The sequence below is a fragment of the Rhinichthys klamathensis genome, unplaced genomic scaffold (assembly GCF_029890125.1).
Source record: "Rhinichthys klamathensis goyatoka isolate OS25496 unplaced genomic scaffold, OSU_Roscu_1.1 h1tg000271l_1, whole genome shotgun sequence".
Taxonomy (NCBI): domain Eukaryota; kingdom Metazoa; phylum Chordata; class Actinopteri; order Cypriniformes; family Leuciscidae; genus Rhinichthys; species Rhinichthys klamathensis.
In genome coordinates this window covers 1,338,853-1,366,538 of record NW_026606791.1, presented here as the reverse complement: position 1 = coordinate 1,366,538, position 27,686 = coordinate 1,338,853, and the positions used below count along the sequence as shown (strand labels likewise).

Genomic DNA, 27,686 nt, shown 5'->3' with positions numbered 1-27,686 from the left:
AATTTAGCTATTTTGAAATCAGTCAAAATATTTAGTCACAGAAACAAGTTTCCCATTTTAGCTCACAGACACTGTGATGTTTCGAGGGGGAGGGGAGTCAGATGAAACTGCACATGCGCAGAGAGGATTACATTCAAGGGAGATGAAAGCTATTGATTACGTGGATTTCTCGTGCTCCTAATAAACTTTTTTTTTTCTGTTCGTTTACTTAACCGAATTCTAGTATTCAGCGCATTTGTAAGGAATCTAAAGGAATCGGATTACATTTTCCAAGAAGATAATCTCGGTGAAAAATAATCAGGTTTAATTTTTGCGATGGCGCGGTGGTTTTTGAGACACGTGATCTGCTCCATCCAATCATGGCGCAGCAACGATAGCCATATCTTCTTTGTTCTGGATTTATCAACGTTGCTGACTAATTACTCGTTTACATTGTATGGATTTTTTTAATATCGTGTATTTAATCGCTAGGGAATGCTCTCTGTATGCAATGTATTTAAAAGGAAGACGTGTTTTATGGAGTTCCTGTTCAAAACCTGTTTAAGCCACGCGAGTAGTTGTGTGGGTGATCACATGACTCTCCCTGCCCCCACTTCGATCCAATGAATGGGGAAGAAGAAGTCGGACATGTTTGAGGGAAATGTGTTGAATAAAGAAACGTGGCTGAAGACAAGAAGAAAATCAGGATTTTTCCAACAATGAGGATTTCGACATTTTTTCCTTTTTGTTTTAGGTTCACTTAATCTGGATAGAGGTATATGTTAAGATATTTGGATTTATTTCCAAATTTAGTTGTTGTAAAACATTAATAATTTAAATTAAGCGTTTTAATGTAAATAATTTATAGATAACTAATAATTTGGCCTGTTTTAGTGTTGTACTTTTGTTTCCCACATTGTATGACATTGTTTCAAATCTGTAACCTTGGCAGTGGGGGATGGGCGGCAGTACATTTTTCTAAAAATATGTTGTTCTAAACTCTTTTTAATTTGAAGATCATTTTAAAATACTGGTTCTTTTGCCAGAACATTTACTTTTAGGCGTCTAACAATTGTTAATGGCTTCTGGAAAGAGAATATTTAAATAAGTGTAGTTTAAGTGTCCTCTAAATTGTAATTCGGCTGATTTAGAAACCTCGACAATATTATTAAATGATGATTGGCTTTTATCAAAACATCTAGAAAATATGGGGCGAATCAAACGTATTTTAAGTTTTATTGATGATTTTGGCTGTGGTAGTAGGTAGAGCTCGACGTCGGCCTAAACGCAATAGCTATTTTTTTTCCAGGATTGTGTTTAAATTCTCGACGTTATTCTAACATTAGGTAATTTCTGTCTAATTTGGTGTGTTTTTTTGTATATATTTTGGTCCTTTAATAGTGTGTTAACCACTGCGGGTCGTCGTTCGAAGGACTAAAGTTGCTGCGTCATTTATGGAGGACACTCCTTGTAGGCCATGTTGAATCGACAGAGAAGGACATCGCCTTGTCAGCTTTAGTATGGGTTTGAGATCGATGTATGGTATTTTTTTCCATTGCGTCAATGGGACGATTAAAACATTATTGTATAATATTGTTTTTGGCGTTCAATTCTCTGGTTGTTTTTTCCCTCTCCGTTTTTTTTTTCGGGACGAAGCACTATCACGTGGTTGCGTTTAGACGTTTAAGTTTTTATGTAACTTAGTATTTTTGTTGATTTTTTTTCCCCAGGCAGTCTATGTGCAACAGTGCAAGGCGAGGTGATCTGTACCGTACGTGTATGTGCCGCATTTGTCTGTTACGCGTGACTAATCTGGTGAACCAATGGCGTATTTCCAACCTGCCCTGGGTAAACGCGCCTTAGTTTTGGAGGACCTATCAGCGAAGTCTGTTGACGTAACACTCAACTCTTGAGAAACGCAGTATTTCTGGAAATGGTAGCGCAACCTTAGGTGTTGTAAACTATTCGCTTAAATGTTTCACTGTATGTTGGTTATAGTAGCGGTGTTGCCTAGAAAAGTGTTTTATTTGCGAAATATGATTTAAATCCACAAATCGTGCTCCGGGGGATGCGCGGGCGTGGCCTATTTGACAGACAGGTTGAGTGGCCTATAGAATACGCGTAGGCGTATACGAATGGCGTTACATCAGCCAATGGAGCCGTCGATGGGTTTATAAAAAGTCGGGCGGAGCCTCAGCCTCGCCATTTCATTGTAGCTCTGCGCTGGAGGATAGAGGAAGTCAGAAAAACAAGGCCGCGAAACTCGGATATTCGAACGAAACCGGTTCTTAAACCGAATCCGGATCCATCCCGATGGAGACGGCCTTTAGCCCGCCCTTTGACAGGTACCGGTTGGAGTAAATGACATTGCACTTGTTCTGTGAACGAAAATGTTGTTTGGATTATTGTCATAATTCGGCATCTTTCGGAATTATTTTATTTTAATCACTTGCGTCCTGTCACTATAACTATATACCGGAGTAATACGACTCCATTGACTTGCACTTTCTAAAGGCAGTGGTGTTGCAGAGACTTTAATTTTTTTTCAACGTCAGTTCGCCACTGGTCTTAAAGTTTTAAAGTCTGTTTTTTTTTAACGGACAGCTGCTCGCGTTTAGTGCGCATGCGCGTTTTCGTTCAATGAGACGGGCAGTTTGTTTATTGACAAATTTGTCGGTGTTCAGACTGCCAAAATTGAGTAATGCAACCGCATTTTCATATGTGAGATTGTTTGAATTGTATAACTTATGTCGTTAACGTATGTCGAAAACATGAAGTCCTAATGCGAACGTGAAATTAGCATGGTAAGCTAATGCTAACAGCGACCGGTATATTTTTATTGGTCATAGAGGTTGCGGACACGCTACAAAAAAATATTATACCGGTAAATGTGTTTTGGGTTATTACGTCTCGGGAGTGTGTTGAATATCCACTGCTTTTATTATGATGCATCGGTCATTTCTTCCGCGAGTGCGTTAACGTTACAGTGAACATGTGGCTGTGAATCGGTAGATTAACGTTACATGAAATGCTGTCTGGCTTAATGGAAATGCTTGTTATGATCGATATGGTATTTCAATGGGATATATTTCTGTTATTCTATGTATTGATGTAACGTTAGGTCATATTAGGCGGTGCCTTGACTAGAACAAATAATTTATTTATCAGGTCTTTTGTGAGTTGTTTTGCCGCATCTTATATTAGTTTGAATGTTTTGTGGATTTACTTTGAGGATCGCATGTTAACAAATTTTCGTTTTTTTTCCTTCACGTTTTAGTCATTCTGAAACTCAACTTAAAAGTTGAGCTTCCGCCTCACACCACGTGGACTTTTGTCAACATTTTACACGCGTGAAGGCTGCAGTTCTGCTCAAACCTATTTGATCACCTCACGCCTTCTTTTGGTGTCGGGTGTCATTGATTTGTGAAATCTAATGGCACAGCACTGAATTTATGGAGTTGTTTCGCTTTTTGTTGCTTAGCAACGCGCGTGGTTAAACGAGCCCCATGAATCCCGCCATCTGCCCCTCCCAACCAGCATGCTGTATAAGGGCCAGAATAATTAGACATTTGTTTTTGTTTTTCCAAACATTGTTTGTAAGCCAACATTTTACTTGACTGAAAATAAAACGCTTTCAATGTCAACTGTTTGTGATTTTTGTATCATTTAGCAGTGTTTATATTGTACATTAAAACATTAAATTATTAAATTTAAAGTTGTTTAAGGTTTTATCAGAATGACTAAATATGTATAAAGTTGTAAATGTATCTAGCTATTTTGTGGTAGTTTTATTCAAAGGTTATTTAGAAGCAGCATGTCTGCATTCTGTTTTATTCAGTTTGTTAAATTTCACTTAAGAGTCCATACTGGGGCAAGAATGCAAACCTTCACTTACAGATCCTGGCTGGAAGGCATGAGAACTACATTCTGCAGAAACAGTTGAACACCCACCTTAACTGTTTTGTTTTTTAGTTTAATATTATAATCACATTACAGCTGCAACGTTTTTACAAATATTGCCTCATCGTGTGTTGTCTGAGCAGTCCCAAATAAATGAATCCAAAGAGCATTTAATATGGCACTTGTGATAAAGGATTGGGTGCTGTCAACTTGCCTATTTTAAGGTGTTGAACAGGCCTGAGAAGGTAAGTCTCATGGAGGAAGTGAAATTCTTTATACTGTCAGGTTATAAAAAGCACATTTATAAAAAATTAGTGAGGGTAGTGCAGTTTTACATGAACAAATTGTGGACTTATCAATGGCATTTAAATGCCCACTAGGAATACATTCCTGTATACATGAGCTCATGATAATTCGTATTCGTTTCTGTTTTTTAAACTGGCTTGACCTCCACAATCGTAATGACAGCATTCATGTATGGATGCTCATTTTATAATGAGCATTAAATGTACATAAAATCAAAAATAAATTTGTTAATACCGTTGTGGGTTAATTGTCCTCGCTTGGCAGAGAATTGTTATATTTACTTGCCGTTAAATAAATCATTGTGAATTAATAGTAATATTAGGCCAACAGGAATAATTGATTTGTGCTTTAAACTTTGTTTTGAAAGCTGCACTCTCATTGGCTAATTCCTCAGATAAAAACAAATATGACCTGATCTGGGTTAAGTCTATTTAAGGTCACGCCACCAGTTTCCAGTTGGACTGTGGCGTATCGGTTTGGAATGAGTCGTAGCATAACTCACTCATGCCCGGACAGATGAAGTGCTGGAAGGGGCAATTGTGTTTTCATGCTCGATGCACATAAGCAAAACATGATTAGTCGAGAGTTTGAGTCATGATGACTGTACTGTGATTGTTGACTCATATTTCATTTAATTAAATCACTAAGTTGTCCGTCGTTCTGTCTCTATAGTTAAAATGTGTCTGGGTATAAAACAATAATCCAATATTTGATATGTAATATTTGATTGTCTCTATTGCCTGGTTTCACAGACGAGGCTTAAGCCTAGTCCCAGACCAAAATGCATGTTTGAGTTGTCTTAACTAAAAGCAGCTTACACTGACATATCTTAAAAATATGTCAGTGACGTTGTTTTGTCTCAAGATTCTAAGGCTTGTTTATAAAAGTTATTTAAATATCCTAATTTAACTAAGGCCTACTCTTGGCTTAATCTAAGCCCTGTCTGAAACCAGGCTGAAATGTTCTCTACTGGCTCTTCGCTACACGACTGACCCTCATGTTCCTGTTCTCCACAGCTCTTTGGGCGGGGGCGACGGCATGCAGGGGGTCATAATGATGGATCAGACCATCTCCGGACCCGGCAAGCGCATCCGCAAGCCGTCGCTGCTGTATGAAGGGTTTGAAGGACCTGCTCTGCCCCAGGTACCCCAATCCGGACCCCCTCAACCTCCTGTACGGGACCCCAATCGACAGGGCCGCATGACTAACCAACTGCAGTTCCTCCAGAAGGCTTTACAGAAAACCCTGTGGAGGCATCACTTCGCCTGGCCTTTCCATGAGCCAGTGGACGCTTCCAAGCTCAACCTCCCTGTAAGTTTGTTCTTGTTCCAGATTGGACTGTTTGGGGGGGATGTTTCTCAGACCCTACGACGTGTTATTTAGTTCTGATTTTAAATATTTAACAAGTTGGCAAGTAATGAGTCTAAACACAAGCTTTGGCTCATCTCTCACGCAGGATTATTATAACATCATTAAGCAGCCCATGGACATGGGGACCATCAAGAAAAGACTAGAGAACAATTTTTACCGCAGTGCCAATGAGTGCATGCAGGATTTCAACACCATGTTCACCAACTGCTACATCTACAACAAGGTCAGTCAGTTCATTTATGTTTAGTTAAAACCTTCTTTTAGTGCTCAACCTTGTTTTTTCAGAGCTTGAAGTTATTTTGTTGTTCCATCATGTGGCTCAGCTCCCCAGCCTGTTATGGTGCATCAGTAGGGTTGTCTAGAGACTGCCATGTGATCTAAAGGTCTTCTGTTTATTATAGCCAACAGATGACATCGTCCTGATGGCCCAGTCTCTGGAGAAGGCTTTCCTGCAGAAGGTAGCACAGATGCCCCAGGAGGAAGAAGAGATTCCCTCACCTGTCCCGAGGGTCAAACCGGGCAAAATTAAAAAAGGCCAGAGATCAAGTAAGAACAAGCTGAGAAAAATATAGGATGACCCTGAATAAACTGAGCTGACATGATTGTGTGGTTAAATCTTTATATCTACCTGGACATGTGTATGTATGTGTATCATATATATATATATATATATATATATACACATATACATATATATATATATATATATATATACTTATACGTGTGTATTTCTATGTGTGTATTTAAAATATAAAACTATATTATTAATAAAAGTATTCTTTTATAATAATTCTATATTTATAATTTTTAATACTAATAAAAACTATATTTGACGTGTATGTATGTATGTATATATATATATATATATATATAATTAAATAAATGTTATACAATACATTTTACATGTTTATTTCTGTTTCTAGTGATGCTCCGTTCTACAAGATTTATTCAAATAGAAACTGCTTTTTTTTAAATAATCAATAAGGATCATAAAAATTTTACTATAAATGATTTGTTTGAAAATCAATTGGTCCTGGTATTTATTGGCTGTTTGTCTGCCTTGTTGCTTATGCGTTTTTTCCCCATCTCACTTTTAGTTTCCGGTGGATTCACGACAGCTCATCAGGTCCCAGCTATATCTTCTGTATCCCAGTCGTCCTACTCCCCTCCCACTCCAGACACCCCCGACTCGGTCCTGTCCACCCCACCGCAGATGCTTATAACCAAGACTTTGCTTCCGACTTCACACAGCACCCCTGCACTGCTAAGCCTGCCACCTACTCAACCTACTGCAAAGGTAAGAACACCACTTATTTCTAAAACAAACTGTTTTCTACACAGTTTTCAGATGCAGCATAAGCTAGTTGGAATACCAATGTGCTTGTTTGCATATTAGATGCAATTTAGCTAATCTTTCTCTCTCCATCTTTTCAATAGAAAAAGGGCGTCAAGCGCAAGGCAGACACGACCACCCCCACCACCACAGGCATGCCCCTCACTATGGGTATAGGTGGCATGGGTCTCGGCTTGGGCGGCGGTGACTCCCCGCTTACCATCTCTGCTTTTAGTGCAGACCCCAAACAGAGCCTGTCCCTTGGCCTGAACCTGGGTCTTGGCGGAGGCCTGGTTGGAGACAAAGTTCCGGCAAGACGTGGCGGCAGTGGCAGGCCCATCAAGCCACCACGGAAAGACTTGCCCGACTCCCAGAACCAACACCAGCCAGTGCGGCGTGGGAGGCTGACCCAGCAGTTACGCTACTGCAGCACCATTCTCAAGGAGCTGCTGTCGAAGAAGCACACAGCCTACGCCTGGCCCTTCTACAAGCCGGTGGATGTTTCCTTACTGGGACTGCACGACTATCACGATATTATCAAGTGTCCCATGGACCTGAGCACTATAAAGGTGCGCATCGAAGAGTTTTAGATGCGTAACCGTTTAAAAATGCCATCATGTGCACAATCAGATCTTCATGTATTTCTCAATCTTGCAGAGGAAAATGGATCATCGGGAGTACCGGGATGCATTGCAGTTTGCTGCTGACATCAGGCTAATGTTTTCAAATTGTTACAAGTACAATCCCCCAGATCATGATGTGGTGTCCATGGCCCGAAAATTACAGGTACGGACGCTTCACGAGCATGTTTATTTTGCTGAAAAATTATAATTGTAATTATTTATCACGATTGTTCTCATTTCATCAGAGTTTTGGTATTTTCATGAGATCAAGAGATCGTCGAGTCATACTCGGGATATAGTTTCCTGATTTATTATACTTGTCAGATACATTAACACACCCTCTACATTATTAAAACCTTAAGAAACTTTAAAATTCCAAATTATGCTAGTGTGTTTTTCTATTAAAACAACAAAAAACACTTTGTATTGTAGCACAGAGGTTGCATAAGTGCATTTATTCAGCAATCGCAAACATTACAGTTTATTTATTACAGTTCATCACTGAGATGGTTTGCTCGCAGATTTACTTTTGTCGTCTGTCAACCCCAAGAATGAAAGTTAGTGGGAGGCTTGTTACCAATGCAAGATAACAAATGTCAAAATAAAAAAATGTTGTTAAGATAAATAACCAGTCGGCCAATATCGCAGATGATTATGCTTGCTTTTTCAAGCAAAGCTGAAATTGTGAGAACTATTTAAGTACCATTAATCATGCAGCCCAACTTTTTTTTCCTTCTCTTTACACTCAAAGTAAGCATGTTCAAAGTTGGATATTAAAATGGTCATCTCTCTGTTTCAGGATGTCTTCGAGTTCCGCTTCGCCAAGATGCCTGACGAGCCCCTGGATTCCCTCCCACCTGCGTCCCTGGGCGGCGGCCTGGGCGGTCACTCCTCCTCTTCCTCCTCCTCTTCCTCCTCGTCGTCAGAGAGTGACGTGAGCAGTGAGAGTGAGAGCGAGAGCAGCCCGAGCTCTGACAGTGAGGAGGAGAGAGCGCATCGCCTGGCCCAGCTTCAGGAACAGGTGTGTACACAGGTAGCGACTGAACTATTCCAACAAAGTTCGCTAAATCGGCACTGACAGATTTGACGTATTTGTACGTTTACTGAGAGCTGCAGTGGCCGTGGGTATAGACACACAGTGACACTCATTCACTCGCTTGTCTGCAGTTGAGGGCGGTGCACGAGCAGCTGGCCGCGCTGTCCTCTACGCCCATCATCAAGCCCAAGAAGAAGAAAGAAAAGAAAGACAAGAAGAAAAAGAAGAAGCCGGAAAAACACAAGCGGGCCAGGAGCATGATTGAGGATGAGGTAGTCATTCGGCCGGCGAAAACACCAAAACTGTCCAAGACACCAAAGAGCAAGAGCAACAGCAAAGCAGCGACCTCTACTCAGGGCAAGAAGAGCTCCAGTAAGAAGAGCAACAAGAGCAAGTACGTCTCCACTTACTGATTTACACAGTTGCTAATTTATAAATCAGCAACATAAACAAACCTATCTTATTCTTTCTCATGTTTCCCTTAGATCTTCAAAGAAATCTCAAGCCGCATCGTTTAACTCCCTACCCGTGAGCCACGGTGGTCTTACGCCACACTACGACTCTGAGGAAGAGGAGGAAACCAGCCCCATGAGCTACGACGAGAAGCGCCAGCTCAGTCTGGACATCAACAGGCTGCCGGGCGAGAAACTGGGCCGTGTGGTCCACATCATCCAATCACGAGAGCCCTCGCTGCGGGACACCAACCCAGAGGAGATCGAGATCGACTTTGAGACGCTCAAACCGTCCACGCTACGGGAACTAGAGCGCTACGTCATGATGTGTTTACGAAAGAAACCACGGAAACCTTATGGTAAGAGCACATTTCATTTAAATAGGATTTATAGTATAGTTGGTTTGTAAGAAATGATATTAGCTTCCTCTGAAAAATGAATGTGTGCTCTTGAGAAGCTAATGGGAATCTGAAGCTAGACTTTAACCCATAATGCTTTGTGTAGCCCCACCTTGCCTGGTTTTATTCAGCACACTCCACAGGTAGAGTCTTCTGCTCTTTACCCTTCTGTGAACAAACACAAAGCTGTTCTTTCATTCCTTTACTGATGTGGAGTCATCTCCCATGTGACTCTTGTGTCAATATAGGTACACTGTTGAATAATTACTTGGCATGAGGAAAAAAAGAAAGAAAAATACACTACCGTTCAAACATGTTTGAAAATCCCTTATGCTCACCAAGGTTGCATTTATTTGATTAAAAATACGATGAATATGAATATGTTTTAAAATGTAATTTATTCCTGTGATGCAAAGTTGATTTTTCTGCATCATAACTCCAGTCTTCAGTGTCACATGATCCTTCGGATATAATTTTAATATGCCGATTTGCTGCTCTAGTAACATTTATTATTATTATCAATGTTGAAACTATTTGGGCTGCTGAATATTTTTGTGGATACTGTGATTTGTTTCAGAAATTTTGTGGAAATGTTTTTCAGGATCGTTTGAATAGAAAATCCAAAAGAACATTTATTTGAAAAAAATCTTTTGTCTTTGCGGAATAAAAGTATTAATTATACACTACAGATTTTTATTTATTAAGTTAATATTGGCTCTTTTCTAGATGGGAGTATATGCAGGCTTTTTTATATTTTATTTTTTAATTTATATTTTATATAACTTAATGGTAGCACTAGCAAATGATATATGGACAGAAATGGGGGAATGATGCATTTGGCAGATGCTTTTAGTCAAAACGACTGTAGTCAAGCAATACATTTAATCGGTTCATGCACTCCCTTGGAATCAAACCCACTGCAAACATAAATTGACAGTTAGTAGATTTTGTTCACTGGAGTGAACTAACATTTGTGTGAACAAAATCACACAGATGCTGATTCTCTCAAAAAGACTGCCAATTAACCTCTTCCACTCTAAGGCATATTTTGGAATTCCGCCTGAATTTAACACACCCAAGTTTAAATATTCACCCTAGACACATACAGTGTAGGAAATTTAAAAAGCTAGTGTCATTGTACAGAAAACCCTTCAGATTTATTAAATTAGATTGCAAAACTTCATAAATAGCATTGTATGCTTTTAAAATATTACGATAAACATTAAAAAAATAGGACTTTTATTTTATTTTTTTATAGAATCCTGTCTTTGAAAATCTGTGATTCAGGTACTGTTTGCTCTGGGGACCTGCTGATTATATTGTTTGACTATACTAGGTGGCAGTATCCACCAGAAAAAAAGATTTTTTCTCTATGACATTCTGAGCAAGAGTTATTCAAATATAACCGAAGGGAGGTAAAGTATCATTTTTAGTGCATATATGTGTCCTTTGGATTTTTCTAATACTCAAATGCAATTTTTTTTTTTTTTTTTTTTTTTTTACTAATACTACCCCAAAAATCCTACTTTACTTAATTATCGATTGATTTTCTTCATTTTCATTCAGGTTTAATGCAAAATGGTATAAAGGAATGAGACCAAGTAACATTTGTGTTTTGTAAATAAAAGCACAACAAATGTAGGCTATTCTCCTTTCAGGAGACACTAATCACTTAAAAAACTGTCTTGTAGAATTTATGTGGTCTAAAACACACCACTTGTACAAATTGAAACATAAATAAAAATGAGAGACTATAGAAATATGAAAGTAGACCTAGATAACGTTAGCCCTAAGATGCACGCTACACGATGCACCGTCACTTTCTCTTTCAAGCTCTTCTATTGCTTCAACGCAAGAGAACACCTTTTTAGCTGCTTTTCCCTCTCCAGATGCCATTTTTTTATCAAAACGCTCGAGAAATACAAATATATATCCAATAATTTTCTGTCAGTCGTCTTCGTCGCTTGTCATTCACTTGTTACTATCTACTCGCGCGCGAGTCGCGCCTATCATCACGTCGTGATGTACTAAAGCCATGACAAAAGCCGGTCGTGATCCCGCCCACCTACTCCACTGATTCGTTGGCTGATTCAGCATGTGATTGGACTAGATAAATGATTGACATGTGATTGGAAAGCTGACAGCCTCAGCTTTGAACACGTGCCTGATTTGTATTTCATCGTCATGATTAGAGGACGCTTGCACGGTTTGATGATGATGTGTAGATCGCGTGTTTCTCCTGTCGAGCGCGTTTTGTGTTCTGGACATCCGCGACATAAGTGGATTATTTACCAAGAGGAGCTCACAGAAAAGTACAAATGGGCTCATTTGAAAGATAACATCCTAAGGTAAAAGATGATATAGAGTTTGTGGCTGATTTTAGCTTAGAGCACCTGTAATCGAAGTAGAAATGAGACGTTTGTCTTTGTTTATTCACAGAAATCATATTTTACTGCCCGATTCTTGTGGAGATAATGTGAACTATGATGTTAAAACAATAAAACAAACTACATAGTCACATTTCTGAGAATGAGAGCTTTCTTTTGATATGATTTTTCTGTTTTGTGAGATACATAAAAAAATACATATTCATATTTACAAATCTGCATCGCCATTTTGGGGGAGGAGCGATTTTGTGACGATTGTTTTTTAAAGCTTTATATTAATTATTTGTGTTCCATATACACACATATAATTGTATTCTGTGTAAAGATGAGATTTTAAGATTTAAAATGATACTATATATGGGGTTATAGTATCTCCAGAAACATAAAAAAAATTAAGTTTAAATATAATGACGTAGCTCTTTTGCCCGCCCACGGGCGATCAGAGTGGAAGAGGTTAAGTGGTTTAACTGATGCATTTCCATGTATGACTAATAAATAGCCACCTAAATAAAAATAGAAATGTTAGTTTTTTTTAAATGCTATTTCCCTACTCATTTACTTTTATTGTATCTTTGATTGAAAATGTTAGCCTCTTGTCCAGGTAGAGACTCCCTTGTCTGATTATGTCATATAACATGCATCTTTTCTAGATAAAATACTATAAATGACTTAAATTTGACCAAATGTGCGTTGTGTGTTTTCCAGTGGCAGTCAAAGGTGCTGCGGGTAAATCTCGTGAGGAGTTGACTCTGGAGAAGAAGAGAGAGCTGGAGAAAAGACTGCAGGACGTCAGCGGCCAGCTTAACTCCGGCAAGAAACCACAGAAAAACAAAGGTAGGGACTGAGTTTCTCACAGACGATCAATCAGAACCAGGTTAAGACAGATTAAATGAAATGATCTCTCTCTCTTTCTCTTTCAGTGGAGAAGCCCACTGCGGTGGAACCCAATGCCATGGCTTCTCGTCTCAGCGCCAGCAGTTCCAGCTCAGACTCCTCCTCATCGTCATCCTCTTCCTCATCCTCTGACACCAGTGAATCAGACTCAGGCTGAACCAATCAAAAGGAACAGACACGCACTCCATCCCAGAATAGAATAGATCTCCTGCTCTAAATAACAATAACTAGTGGAACAGAGGAATATGAATAAGGAAGAGCAGGCTTTCTCTTTAGATGTATAGAAGCAATGTGAGGTCAAAGAGAATTCTGGGAAATGTTGGACGGAGAAGGAACTGATGGAAAAGCAGACATGGGCATCGTCGTCTAATCTGGACTCATTTCCGTTAGTCCATCCTTCTTTACCTTGTGTATATAAATGTACAAAGATATATAAATATCTATTTTTCTTTTATAAAGAAGAATTTTAAGCAATTCCCTGGTAGGGAAGAAAACAAACATCTGACTTTTTCTTTTGTGAATATTTTGTTGCTTTTTATTTTTTCTCTCCCTCTTGTGTGATCTATTAGTTGTTTGTACTAAAGAAAACAAAAGGCTTGGATTGGAAACTGTCACTTTTGTTTGCATGAGCGAGTGTGTGATGTGTACTCGTGCCATTGAATCCAGTGGTTTTCCCGCCCACCCTTGCACATACATGAATGCGTGGCCGCTTGGTTGTGCATTTGAATGACAAAACAAAGCTCCACCTATTCAAATGGCATCTGTACACCCTGAAGTTAGAACATGGAATCACGTCATCCGTCTCTGTTCGCTGGCTTTAGTGGCGTCTTAAAACTTGAATCTGATCTCACCTCCATCCAGCCTGCTTTATTCCCCATGGTCAAATGAATGGGTTCAAATCTGCATTAAACAAACAGAATCGTGCTCTGAATTCAGCTGGGCTATGAGCATTTGTTTTTCTGGATGCATAAATTATTTTTCCGTTCATGTGGTTTCGGTCACGATTTCTAGGGCAGGACAGAGTCTTGGATGCACTATCAGAATGACACAGCTGCTTAATTAGGTGTTGATATGAATACTGTTTTGTAAATCTTGGTTTTTGAGTTTTAGTCTGGTTTTATTTGTTTTGTTTTAGTGTGTTTATTATTATTTGCCCAGAGAATGAATGCACAATTTATAGTTTTAACATAATGACCCTCATTCAGAAATGTAATGCTTGGAAATGTAGTTTCGGTATCAGCACATGCAGTTACACAACAACAAAACAATTTGAAATGTTTTTTTTTCTTACAAAATTTGTACATATGTAAGTTTCATGACCTCGCAGCTTGCATCTGTCAATATGACCTGATTTCTGTTTCCTGCGCTTTTTTTTCTTTCTTTACTCCTGTCTTCAGCTCTTCTGTTTAGTATTGTGGCTGGTTTTTTCCACAGCTCATTGTTTTTTTTTGTTTTTTTTTTAAGAAAACAAAAGCAAAATATAACGAAATGAAACCTCAAGCTATAAGCATCATCTCAACAGATGCTTCATGCGACCATTATTCTCATCTGATAAATGTCACATTAATAAAGAGGGTGAGATGTTCTTAAAACAAAATCTTGTGCTTGAGTGTGTTTTCTTTAGGACCATACCATTTCATTAGCATTTTTCTATATGAACTTCATTGGAATATGTATTGAATCCAGGGATATTATAATTATTTAAAACCATTTAAAAAATGTTTACACTTTATTTTAAGGTGTCAGTGTTACAGTGTAATTATATATTTAAGTACTGAGTAATATTTATTAACTACATGTAGTTACTATAGGGTTAGGGTAGGGTTTGGTTGAGGGTTAGTTGCATGCAATTATGTATAGGTTACTGTTTTTACTATAGTAACAACATAACAACAAGGGCACTGTAAAATAAAGTGTTACCAAAAAAACTTTTACTGAACAAAATATTTAGAAACTTAAACTCATTTTATTCTGCTCGTTTCCAAGGCAACTTTAAAAACTACGGAGCCCCTAAAGGGACGTGGTGGTGGAAAAAATTTAGGATGGGAGAATTTTTTTTTTTTTTTATCTTTTGCGTTCCCTCGCAAAACTTTTGCGTTCCCTCGAGAAACTTTGCGTTCCCCCGAGAAACTTTGCGTTCCCTCGCAAAGATATTTGCGTTCCCTCGCAAAGATATTTGCGTTCCCACGCAAAACTTTTGCGTTCCCTCGAGAAACTTTGCGTTCCCTCGCAAAAATATTTGCGTTCCCTCGCAAAGATATTTGCGTTCCCACGCAAAAGTTTCGCGTTCCCTCGCAAAGATATTTGCGTTCCCTCGTAAAGATACCTGTTGTGTTCTCTCGCGAGTGAGTGTGTTCTCGCGAGAGACTTCTGCGCGGCGGTTCGCGCTTGTATCACAGCATCACTTGAGTGATCTGGATGTACGCACTTTACAGATGTTATACTTTTATAGAAGAATAAGCCAAACTTCCATGATCACACTCAGCACAAAGCTGTAACAATTAACTGTTGTAGCTCTGCGTCTGCGATGGAGGACGATCTTCAGCAGTTTCTAAGGTCACGAGATGTTCCAGAAGAGGACATCATCCACATGAAAAGGGACAAGGTGAGTAATGTTTAATGGAAGGTCTATGGGCCTATTAGCTTATTTTTAAATGATAGCTATTTTAACGAGGCAACCAAAGGTGTTGACATGTATCCAAGTGTAAACATTTAATATTATCCTTAAAAACCAAAGCCGCATGTAGGCCTATATAGGCTATTTTTGAATTATTACTGCTAGCCAGGAGGCTGTCAGATTATCACCACAGACCAATTCATTTCACCTTCGTTGCTGAATCAAAATTGGTGTAGGCTACCTTAAGGTCACTAGTAATAATAGTATCATATAGGACAGTTGTTTGCACTCCCCTGCAAAAATAAGAGGGATCATTACAATTGCAATGTTTTTTATAGGGCTGTCCTGATAAAGCTATTATGTAACATACTTGCATCTATTCCACCATAACTTAAATGAGACAAATAAGCATGTTAAAAAATGTGCATTCCTCTGGTTATGATGGCTGACTTCCTACATGATCAGTGACTGTATTTTTTGTGAGTTCATGAGGGCAGGAGAGTGCTTTTAGTGACAGTCCTAAAGGTCAATGTAAAAGCTTTAAATTTGATGCAAGCAGCTTCAGGTAGCCAGTGGACGGGTACAAGTAGGGGTGTGACACGTACAACTATTACAGAGCATACAAACAGTCATTGATCATCAACAAGCAACATATCAAAGTCACCAAGATGATGTGAACTTATGAACCCTTTCATTGGTATAATTCAGTTTATATTTTGTTCAAATTAATTAATTATTAGGCATTGTTATTATGTATGTGGAATAGATGTAAACATATGTCATGTAAAATAGCTTTATCAGGGCAGTACTAAATACAATTTTTGTGATCCCTCTTATTTTTTAAATACTAAATATGTTGTAGAGTCTGCAGGGGTGGGTACCAACATATTCACTCAACTGTAATCACCAGTAGCTACAAGTTAGTTAGATTAACTATACCCTGAATGTTAATATTGAGCCCCATTTTAGAACCAGGATGGCATGTAGATAAAGACATGTGACTTGCTGTAAAAAAAAAAAAAAAAAAAATCTAGACTGTGTTAACATATTATGAGTTCCTGAGTGCATTTATGTTTTTTCAAGAACCAATCTATAAAATTAGATCTTCTCTGCACTTTCAGATCGACAAGTCTGTGCTCTCTGTCATGACTGATGAGCAAATGGCAAAGTATATTAATTCATATGGTGACCGACTGGCTGTCCTCTCCTTCTGTCAACAAACAGCGGCCTGTTCGGATAAAGAATCTCTGTTACAGAATTTGAGAAATAAAATTGAAGCAAGGAAACTGGGATCAAAGTCAGCTAAAACTTTGAATGTTAAAGCATGTGTCTTCCCTAAGGAAAAAAATTTATTGGCAAGACACAAAAATGCATCAGCAGAAAAAACCTCCAGAAGAATTGAAATTGGATGGCTTCACTTCTGCCATAATGGATACCAACAAGTGAGGACCGGTAATGGTGGTGGCACTAGACATGTGACGGTTGAAAAAAAGACAACTGTCTTACAAATCATGGAAATGGGAAAGAACCTTTTTTTCCCAAATGGGCAGTCACCAAAAGGTCCAGAAACAGACTTCACTTTTCGTGTTTGTGATTTTAAAAGAAACCAAATTCCCATGGATAGCACTGTTGGACATCTGTATGAACAAACCAAACTGAAAATGTTGAGGTTTTACATTTGCACTAAACAGGAGGTGTGTCTCACAGACATAGAATCTTTATCTGATGGAGAAAAAGAGGAATATAATGAACACTCAACACTTGGATTAGACAGTGATACTGAGAGACCTGCTGCAAAACTGTTATCGCATGGATGTGACAGTGATTCTGAGGATTCAATCACACATTCATTGGATGACGGACTTTTATCTAAAAGAGACACCAAGAGGAAGGTTAGTAAAATCACACATTTTTAAATACAGTGTCAGAATTGTTGTAAATGTGGTTAATTTAGCTGAGTGGCTATTAATATCACTAATTTAGCTGAATTGCTGAGTTAATCATTTAATGTTATTGCATGTTCTTCAGAGAACTAGAGAAATGGAGGATGTTCCACAGAGTGGTTTGACTTTAGAGACCATGGGAGTAGAGACACCCAGCACTTCACACAGCTCCCTTTCATCACCAAATGTTACCAAAAGAACATGCACAATCCAAAGACTCACAAGCACCTCAAGTGACGAGGAGACTGATAAATTGTGGAATCAAAGTGTGCAGCAACCGAAGAGTCCACAGCATTCACATGAGCTCTGTGATGTACAACGAGGCTATGAATTCATTGACTTGACGGATCAGATTCCTCCACTACACAACAACATAATTGAAACCCTTGGAGATGATGATGATAAGGAAGACACAGTTGAGTGGAATGAAGGTGATGAACTTGGACAAACAGATGAAGACCAAGCAATTGTGATGACATGGAATCTGAACGAGAACATCATACTGGTAAATGTGGTCCTAATATACCAAATGTCTCAGTATAGATGTGAAAAAAGGAAATATTCAGACTAACAACATTAAATGGGAGTTATAAAATAACCTTAAAACTACAATGTATATCTCAATTATAATAGAAAATAAATCTAGGGGGCTTTTAAGGTCACAATACATACAATGTCCCCAGCTTTGTGCTTCTCACTCATCACTAGGCAACTGTTACATTATCTACAGTGACACTTTATGTTTTTGTAACAATGTGTCTCACTTTTATGTTTTGCATGTTTATTGATCCTCCAGAATGCAGAGCTGAATGAAGCTGAAACTGAGGCATCACCACTCTCAAGTAATCCTGTGCTGCTGGTAAGAGAGTCCAAATGTTGCATGTCATGTGGAAGCCCTTTACATAATAGATAATCAGTCCCAATATACCTGCACTGTCAATTCAAAATACACAGAATTGCATATTTTTGTAAGATTTTACTTTTGTTTGTTTCGATTTTTTGTGTGTATATTACACAATAAGGAACAAATAATATACAAAGACTCTATAGATCATATACACAAGAACAAACGGTAACACTTTACAATAAGTTTCATTAGTTAACATTAGTTAACTACCTTAGTTAACATGATCTAAGAATTAACAATAATTCTATAGCATTTAATCTTAGTTAATATTAATTTCAAAATTTACTAATACATTATTAAAATTAAAGGTTGTATTTGTTAACATTAGTTAAAGCACTGTGAAAAACATGAACAAACAATGAACAGCTGTATTTTTATGAACTAACATTAACAAAGATTAATAAATACTGTAAATGTATTGTTAATTGTTAGTTCATGATAGTAAATACATTAACTAATGTTAACTAGTGAATCTTATTGTAAAGTATTACTGAACAAACCATATAGGCATGTTTTACAGGAGCAGTTTTAAATGAAAATTCTGTTGTCATTCTATGCAATTACGAAGAATGAAGACTGGACTGTGTCAGGGAAATATATCTTAAGTCATTACTCAATTGTCAACTCCAGTGTCCCGTTGTTAACAGAAAGTACATGAAAATCTTTTATTATATACAGTACTGTAGAAAAAATCTTAGGCATGTTAGTATTTTCAGTAAAACAATGGTTTTAAGCCAGTTATTTATATCTTTTGCTGTAGTGTGTCAGTGCATGTTGACTCGGTCTGAGATGCTGAGATCCGATCATGCCGGCTGCTGTCAGACTCCTTGTGCATACAAAAACCTCACTGGATTATTACAATTAATGTAAAAAGGAATGTTTGGAAATGTTAACTGATATTTCCTACTGACACACTACAGAAAAATATATAAATAACTGGCCTAAAGCACTTTTTTGTGGGTGGAAATACTAACATGCTGTTGCACAGTACATATATAGGCCTAGTAATGTAAAACATTTGGAAAACTTGAAACCAAACTAAAATGCTCCTAAACTAACTACAATAAATGATCAAAAGGTTATTTTACTGTTTTTCTCAATCGCTTTGGCTCAAATGGGACTTTTTTTCCTCACAACAAAAGGTTCAGATTTTTAAACAATTAGTTTCATGTTCATATCAGATTTGAATTTTTTATTGATTTAAGCAAATTGCATGTGTTTTAGCATGTGTGTAAATTAGCAATTTGCATAATAACTAAATGCACATGGCTTGTTGATCAAAACTGATGAGTTGATTCTCAATGAAACTCAAACTCAATGTCAAATGTCAAACTCTTCACAACTTCTAAACAATTTTACCTGAAAAATAAATGTTACATCTTGATTTATTCTGAATTATTTTTAAGTCATTATTTTATTAGATTATAGGAGGCTGGTGATGCTACCACAAATCTTAGTCAGGATAGGTCAAACTAAAGGCGCATATGAACGGAGCAGTAGGCACGTCATCGGAAGACCTTTTGATTTCTGTCACTGATTTAGCAAGTTGTACTGAAGTGGCTAAATAAACGACACTTTTTTGTACGAGTGAGCAGTAGGCAACCGACTTAAGAGGTATTAGCCAACCCTGCATCCACTGACTAAAGTCAGAACTGACAAGTTTGTGTCCGTAGGATCCACGATCAGGCCGACGTGATCTCGATGTGGCATTGGGTCCATAATGAATTAATAATTGAAAGTATTGGATACTCAGAATAATCAAAGATCTAAATTAAGTCATAAACAATATTTATGATTATTTTCTAATAAGGAACACAATCTAAATTTGATAATCATTTGAAATTGGAGTCAGTTTAAGCGTAGAGCTAAAGTAATATTGAAACTAAATTCTAATAAATTAAGTGAACTTCACTGGAGTTGGATTCCGGCGTGGCCTTTACAAAATTGACATTAATTATATAGTATATAAAGCAGTCAATGGCAATAAAAAAATAGATAGAAATATATATATATATATATTTATACTGTATATAATAAAATATTTATTTTCAGTTATTAATTTTTATAACAAATAAAAAAACATCTAAACATTTTGACCAGTGTGGCTCACATAATGATAAAAACACTTTTTACATTTTTTAAGTTTTTTTTAATTAATGCAAGGTTTGCGTTCTAGAGCCACCAGGCACTGTTGTTGTGAGCGGGCCGGGTTTTCTGTTATAACGGTGTCGTGTTAGCGCCCCCTAAGGTAATAACTAATGATGGTTGTGACGGAAGTGAATCAATCAATACTAACTTTAACTGGACAATAAATGTATTCTAGCTGCTGTAAATCCAAAACAATCTCTGTTACCTTAATTTCCTATTATCACTGTAAAGCTGCTTTGAACTCAGGTGATGCTGCACATTGGTGGTGGTTGAGGTGATTCCCCCCTTCCATGTATAGCGCTTTGAGCACCCAGAAAAGCGCTATATAAATGTAACGAATTATCAGTTTTGATGAACAAGCCAACTTATTGTTTTGTGGGGGAAAAAAGTCTAATTTGAGAATTGAGCCAAAGCGATTGAGAAAAACTGTAAATGTTTTGGGTAAGTAACAACATTTTGCAGACATGCAATATACTGTAGAGTTCTGATGGTCCAGCAAACAGTTATGACAATTGAAATGACAGTTTAGAGAATGTTAAGTCTGTTTTGTGCCAAAGCAATACCAAAGCGATTGAGAACAAGTGTAATTATAATTTTGATACAGAGTATATTTTAAAAGTTGATTACTTTGTAATTTGTCATAATTATATATAAATGTCTCACTTTACAGTGACACAAAAGAAAATCTTGTTCAGATTAACTGAAATAATTGTTTGAAAATTTTATAATATAAATATTAATTTATAAATAATAATTTAATAATACAAATAATAGTTCTAAATGATTTTTACCTTTTTCTAGATGGGTAGCGAAATGCCTTCAGCACCAGAAGATTTGCCATCACATTCAAGAAACCATCTTTCTCCTACAATTTCATCTGGAAACTCAGCAAATCCAAATCATGTGCATGCTTTAATACACAGGGTAAAGGTTGTAGAAGATCTTTTGGCTGTGTTCATGGATAGCAGCATAATTCAATCTACTCTGAAGATGAAATTTGTAAATGAGAATGCTGTAGATGATGCTGGAGTGTCCAGAGAAGTTTACACTGCATTCTGGGATCAGTTCCTTGAACAGTGTGAAGGGGAAGATGAACGTGTTCCTAGACTAAGACCAGATTTCTCTGAAGCTGAATGGGAGGCAGTTGGAAGGATTTGGGTAAAAGGATTACTTGACCTCGGTGTACTGCCAGTGAGGCTTTCTAGTGCTTTCATTTTAGCATGCATGCATGGAATTGACTCAGTCAGTGATGATGTCCTGATGTCATCTTTCCACTACTACCTCTCTTCGACTGAACGATCTGCTGTTGCAAAGGCTGGTCAAGGCACACTGGAGGAATGTGATGAAGAGGATTTGCTTGACCTCTTCACAAGAATGGGCTCTCATTGCATCCCTCCAACAAACACCATGAAAGTTGCCATACAAACAATGGCTCATAAAGCAATTCTTCAAGAGCCCAAATATATAATAGATTGCTTCTCCAAAACCATGCCATTTGCACTGCTGAATGTACCAGACCAGGAAAGTCTCCTGTCTCTCTATGACACAAAGAAGGCCACTGGCAAAAAAGTGGCACAGCTACTTCAAACATCACAGGTAATTCTCTCTCAGAAAGAACAGATCGTATTCAATCATCTGCAACGTTATGTCAGAAATGCTGACCAATGCAAAGCAGAAAAATTTCTACGCTTCTGTTCTGGTTCATCTGTCATATGTGTTGATCAAATCAAGGTAAGCTTCAATGCAGAATCTGGCCTCAGTAGAAGACCAGTTGCTCATACTTGTGGAGCTACTCTTGATTTACCATATACTTACAGTTCTTACCCAGACCTCCGCACAGAGTTTGATAACATTCTGTCCAGTGAATACTTTGAAATGGACATCCTGTGAATTTGATGCTGGAATAGGTTTTAGTCATTGTAATCAAGTTCTTTTGGTAACTTGACAGCCTGTAGTTATTATAAACTTGCTGGTAACAATCTATGTGATTTTTTTTTTTTATGCGGAAAAGAACAGCATGCTACATTCAACATCAGTCTTTGGATAACATTTAATTTAAATGGCCCCTATAGTATTAATATGTTTTAAATTTGATTTTCATAGCATTCAATTTACTTTTCAAATAAATTTGGAGTTTTCCAATAAGTGGTCAGATTTTCTCATTTAAAGCTCATCACCAGAGCTGTTAATACAGTTTTATTGCTATTTGTTAGAGTGTTATTGTTGTTGCATGCGTTTTGTTTACACACAAAAAAAAAACACTTTAGTATAATATTTAGAAATGTACTCTACAGCTGCAAAGTGCTGAATTAAAACAGATGGCTGATCTTTTTTTAATCTTATGGAATATCACTTTTGTTATTAGTACAGTACAGTGTAAGGGGTAAACAGTCAAAGACCCAGAACCAGATATGAAGAATGAAGACCCGGAGTCAGAACTATAAAAAATTAAAGAAAAGTTTTACTGAAGATAGTTTGCATTTTCATCAGCAGAAGTCAGCTTCAAGACTCACACAGGAGTTCGTAGGCCGCCCCGCTTACAGTTACAAAGATCACAGCAGTTATACCATTTCCAAGGTCTAAGCTACGTCATTGCTTACAGGTTGAATGATTCTCATTGGCTAAGAAACATGAAAGCCTAAACAATTTAACACATGTGAGGAGATAGGGGTGCCTATCGCCATTAGTAAAGATAGTTGTCGTCCACTCATTAGATTTAGGTCTGTGGTGGCCTCGCAGGTTAGAGAAGGGCGCCGGGGTGTCTGGTCCGACCGTCCAGAACCTACATAGAATGTCATACGCACACACACACAAATAACAGACACGAGCAAATAACAGCTCCCATCAAGGCTGAAGAGAGTCTGAGCTCCTTATTATCAGTTAAGTATACCAAAACATAATGCCAAAACATTCACTCATTTAGGAGAAAAACAGATCACTGGCATTTACTCCCAAGGAAGGAAATATACTGGAAAGAATACATTTTAATACAACAATTAAAGTTTGATAGTAACGCTCAATATAGCTTGACCATATGTCCAGCGAAGGATCATATGTGCCCACGCTGCCTTTAGGACCCTCTAACCTTTCTACTGATCCCAGAGAAAGAGACAAACGGCCTTGTGGGTTACGTGGCCTTCGTGTCCTGCGTGTACTACGTGCAATCTCAAAGTAAGATTGGAATGCACCTAAAAGAAACTGGTTACTTACATCCATGCATTTAAGAAAATATAATTTCACAAGCACAAGAATATAAAAATTATTATGTGATAATGAATATATTTGATTATTGATTTTTATTAAGGAAGTATATAACCATTCAAAATGATATATGATTATATATGTATTTGAAGAGGCAAGGGATTTTGACCAACCCTTCAGTCCCCCATTTTAGACCAATGTGGGGTCCAATACCGCCACGTCTGGTCTAACCAGTGAGGTCACTACGGAAGGGAGGAGTGGTGACGCATGCTCCCCTGCCGGGTCACACTTGTCTCTTCACCTCGTCATGGACATGCTGGATACTAAAAATTCCAGTCCCCATTAAGAGGCTCTCCCACCTTCCACTCACAACAGGACATCAATGTCATTCTTCCTCAGTTTATCAGTCAGGTTAAAATTTTTATAAAACACATAACTGATTACGAAACAAGTACATATTTGTTCTCTGGAAGCCAGGCTAAATAAGCAAGCACTATTGCTGTATTCCTAGCATGGGCTAGATCCACAGTCACTACTCAGATCCTAAATAAAGACATTGTCTATAATCATGAGTACCAGAATATATGCACTAGTTTTTTTTATTTATAAAATTATGATTTCCAAATCCTTTTATTATAAACAAAGTTGGATGGTTAATCCATTATTTTCACTACCCCTTTTATAGACCCTTTAGGTTTAAAACACAATGGTTGTCTAACTAAAAATAAACAACAAACAATAGAATATTAATAATTAAGGCCCATAATAATCGATGTAAGCACTTTAAGTCTTTACTGAAATCATCCTTCAGTTTACGGTCACATAGCATGTACCATTTTAATTGTATAACATCTTATACCCTTTTTTGTTTGTTTCAAAAATAGAAATAAAATAAAACAAATTCACATCATCATTTCAGTCATTATTTTACCACTAAAATATAGAATCGTTCCCCATTTTGCTTAATAAAGCTTTTGTTCATTCCTTATCCTTATATCACTTGAATCCCTGTCAATCATACAATGTCTAACCCTAACCTTTTTCATACCATTTAAACTTAATTTGACTTCCATAAATCCTATCAGAAATTGTATTTTCATAACATACATTTTCTTCTACTATATTTCTTCCATCTTGCCCTACATGCCAGTTCCTTCTGCATCCGAGTCTCTCACCACTGTCAGCCTAGTGACACTTAAAGTTCCCTCGTTAGGGGAATCATGGTATTTTATTAATTCTTCAATACTCTTGTTTTCTTATCATTAACTTCAACTTTATTTTTCATTATAACTACTTCTCACAGTATTTGTCTCAGTTCCGCTTATCTTTACAGTTTTACAGAAACCAAAATATTATGTTACTCAGATCCCAGCCCACAGCCATATAGCTGCTTTCTCTTTTTACCTTTATTAAATTGTAGTTTTCTTAGACATCTAATGTCATACATACATTTAATGGATTGAGAAATAAAACCTTTTCTTTTTAGAAGTTATATTCACTCCTCCTTTATTCGCCCTCCGGCCTTTCAATAAAATGAGGGAGCTCACTCTGGATAATTTGGATAGTGACTTAGCCAATGTGCCACTTTGTCTCTCTGCCGTCAAGTCTATATATATATATATATTTTTTCCTACGTTTAACCTTATGATCCCACCTAGTTGTCTATTTAAATTTAGACCCTCAGTTGAATTTAGACAAGAGTTTTACCCCAGAATGGACGGCAATCTTCTTTACAATTCCAATTTATATAAAATACTAATCCAGAGAGTAATTCAGTTCAATATCATAAATGACAAAAGCATTCATAATTACCAATAGCAGACAGAGCTGGAAAACCACTCCAATTAAAGCTCGTCCCATGTTCTGCATTGTCTTTTCATCAGATTGTCTTAGAATTATCAACTTTTTTAAAGTTGGTCATTTCACTTAACCCATCTGTAATGATAAAACACTAATTCCAGGGGTTAATGTCACAATATCCTCAAAATCAGGAAATAATAGTACCCCAAACTAATACATACAAGACATAAAGTGCTGTCACCATCACACGCACTCATATTAGACACACATATGTTAACTGCTCATTTTCAATATTCATTTTTCTTTATATTATTGCTAAAAGATTTAAATTTTAAATAAGATTTTAAACTTCCCATTTTCCGGTAGCTTCTACCTAATTTTACATGGTCTCCCAACCAGTTTCAAAGCATGTCTTGTTCATTATTCATTAGAATTTAACAAGGTCAGCTGGGTTGTTTTGTTTCATTATCATTATTTTGCTTCAGCTTGCTCTAGCAGGCCGATAACAGAAAGACAGACACAGTTACCATCCCTTCCTCCAACTCAGGCAGTCTCTCTCACTATAAACAAATAATATTTTTCACCAGCCTCCTAAGGCTGTAACTTAGTCAAAATTTGTATTCATTACAATAACCTTTGACCATTCACCTTTGTCATCCAGACTTTCCTTAAATCAAAAGCTGTCTTCATCTTTAGCCACCACCATGTCTAACGACCTTCAAGAGTTAAAACTATGTTATAACATATTAGTTCAAAATCAACACTATGATTTTCCTTGCCCATAAGGCAACCAGTACATAAAAAAAATGTATTACTGTCTCCACAACAACTAATGGGAATCACTTCATGGCCTCAGCTGGCTCTTGAAAGCCCACTCCTGTTCGCCCTTTATCTATAATCTCCATCAGGGTGTTTTCCCCTGGCATATTTGCAGACGCTTGTCACAATAAAAAACAAGCCATACAACTAATGCGGTTTCTTCTGGCGAGTGGTATATATCGAGGAGCTTTGCTTTATTGGGGAGACATGCCGTGACTCGTCACCGCGTCATCTCCCCTTAACGCCATAAGGACGCTGCTGGCCTCACAGCTCCTGCTCAACCCTCATACCTGTCTCACATAACACACCTCCATTCAGGAGATGCCCAATGACTTTACGTGATCCACTCTGGCTTGGGTTGCCCCCTGTCAGGCCAATAGAAGGTCTTACCCGTCATTGAGTAGCCACTCGTGCCCACTGGTGACCGCTCTTTCCAATCACACAATCAGTTCTCTTCAACAGAACTCAGCTGTTTTCTGGAGCTTAGGAAAGGCACGTTCAAGAGTCATCCAGAGCCATTCGGATTGCCTAATAGTGTTCACATGGGGAGACAGTTCAATAACAACAGTATTTAATCACTTAAATCCATTAACTATCTTAAAAGCAGCAACCTAGCTACTTGGATTATACTCAGTGAATTTAGATCACAACCGTACATTCAGTGTACTTCATCTGTAGCCGGAGCCATCGGTCCTGAATGGTGGAGACTAAATGAGACAGAGAAGTTACTGTCCTAAAATAAGCTAATCAAAATGTCATCTCTATCTGTATTATTGTTTTAAATACTTCTTTAAAAAGTCATTCAGTTTTACTTCTAAAACAAATTGCTCTCTAAATGGTTTCTTTTACCATCTCTGTGTCTATGATTCTTCAACTGACACACTGTGCTTTACACATTATCACAGATAACAGCTTTTAGCTGACTCATTGAATGAGAGAGACTCTGAGACTCTATTGGATGGTACACTGCTCTCTCATATACTTCTAACATCAAACATTTATCTATCATCTTTTAACTCTATCCCAGCTTAAGGCATCTTTGCCAGATATTACATACGGTTTCAAATAAACATATTATTTATATTTGTCTTTTGCCCACACATCAGGAAATTTAGGCATTTCAAATTTCCACTCAGATTGAGTCTGTTGCACTGGCAGTTTCAGCCACAGCACACATCAGATTCAGATAAGCAAACTGTTTCATTACAGCCAATAACAAACTTATCTTTTGAAAGCAAAACATCAGCTCTGTTCTTTTCATGGTCAACACTAGCAGGCCTTTTTTGTTTAATCAAATGCCTTTCAACACATTTTACATTTAGCAACTGTTAATTCAGTAGCCTACTGCTTCTGCTTATTTGTTCTTACATAATGGTAATTATTCTAGTTCTCAATAACATTTCACATTTCTCAATCCCTATTTTAGTTGTCAAGTTCTCAATTACCATAACTTAATATCTGACCTCAAAGTTTTCTCTTCTAGGAGTTTATCAGTCTCCAATCAGGATTCACACTAACTTTTACAAGGCTACTGCCTCTTTTGCAGTTATTATAAATCATCTGTGAGATTAG

General features: G+C 37.4%; 1 protein-coding gene across 3 annotated transcripts; it reads left to right on the top strand.

Annotated features, from left to right (window-relative positions):
• The first annotated feature begins 173 nt into the window (after positions 1–173).
• brd2a (bromodomain containing 2a) lies at positions 174–13,414 on the top strand. 3 transcript variants are annotated; one of them, XM_056268335.1, is made up of 12 exons: positions 174–754; positions 5,202–5,496; positions 5,642–5,779; positions 5,958–6,102; positions 6,654–6,853; positions 6,994–7,458; positions 7,547–7,675; positions 8,312–8,545; positions 8,680–8,942; positions 9,034–9,359; positions 12,491–12,619; positions 12,706–13,414. In XM_056268335.1, the coding sequence occupies exons 2-12, from the start codon at positions 5,224–5,226 to the stop codon at positions 12,834–12,836; spliced, it is 2,433 nt and encodes an 810-aa protein (XP_056124310.1). In that variant the 5' UTR covers positions 174–754; positions 5,202–5,223; the 3' UTR covers positions 12,837–13,414. The 3 variants fall into 3 exon arrangements, with proteins under 3 accessions (XP_056124310.1, XP_056124309.1, XP_056124308.1); XM_056268334.1 differs by lacking the exon at positions 174–754 and adding an exon at positions 1,693–2,324 and having other exon boundaries at positions 8,312–8,533; XM_056268333.1 differs by lacking the exon at positions 174–754 and adding an exon at positions 1,693–2,324.
• Positions 13,415–27,686: the final 14,272 nt, after the last annotated feature.

What these genes read in the sequence shown, in the direction of transcription:
- brd2a (XM_056268333.1), top strand. Translation starts at nt 2,293, where the DNA reads ATGGAGACGGCCTTTAGCCCGCCCTTTGACAG. An exon ending in TTTAGCCCGCCCTTTGACAG is followed by an intron (nt 2,325 to 5,201) that starts GTACCGGTTGGA and finishes TGTTCTCCACAG; the next exon opens with CTCTTTGGGCGGGGGCGACG. An exon ending in CTTCCAAGCTCAACCTCCCT is followed by an intron (nt 5,497 to 5,641) that starts GTAAGTTTGTTC and finishes TCTCTCACGCAG; the next exon opens with GATTATTATAACATCATTAA.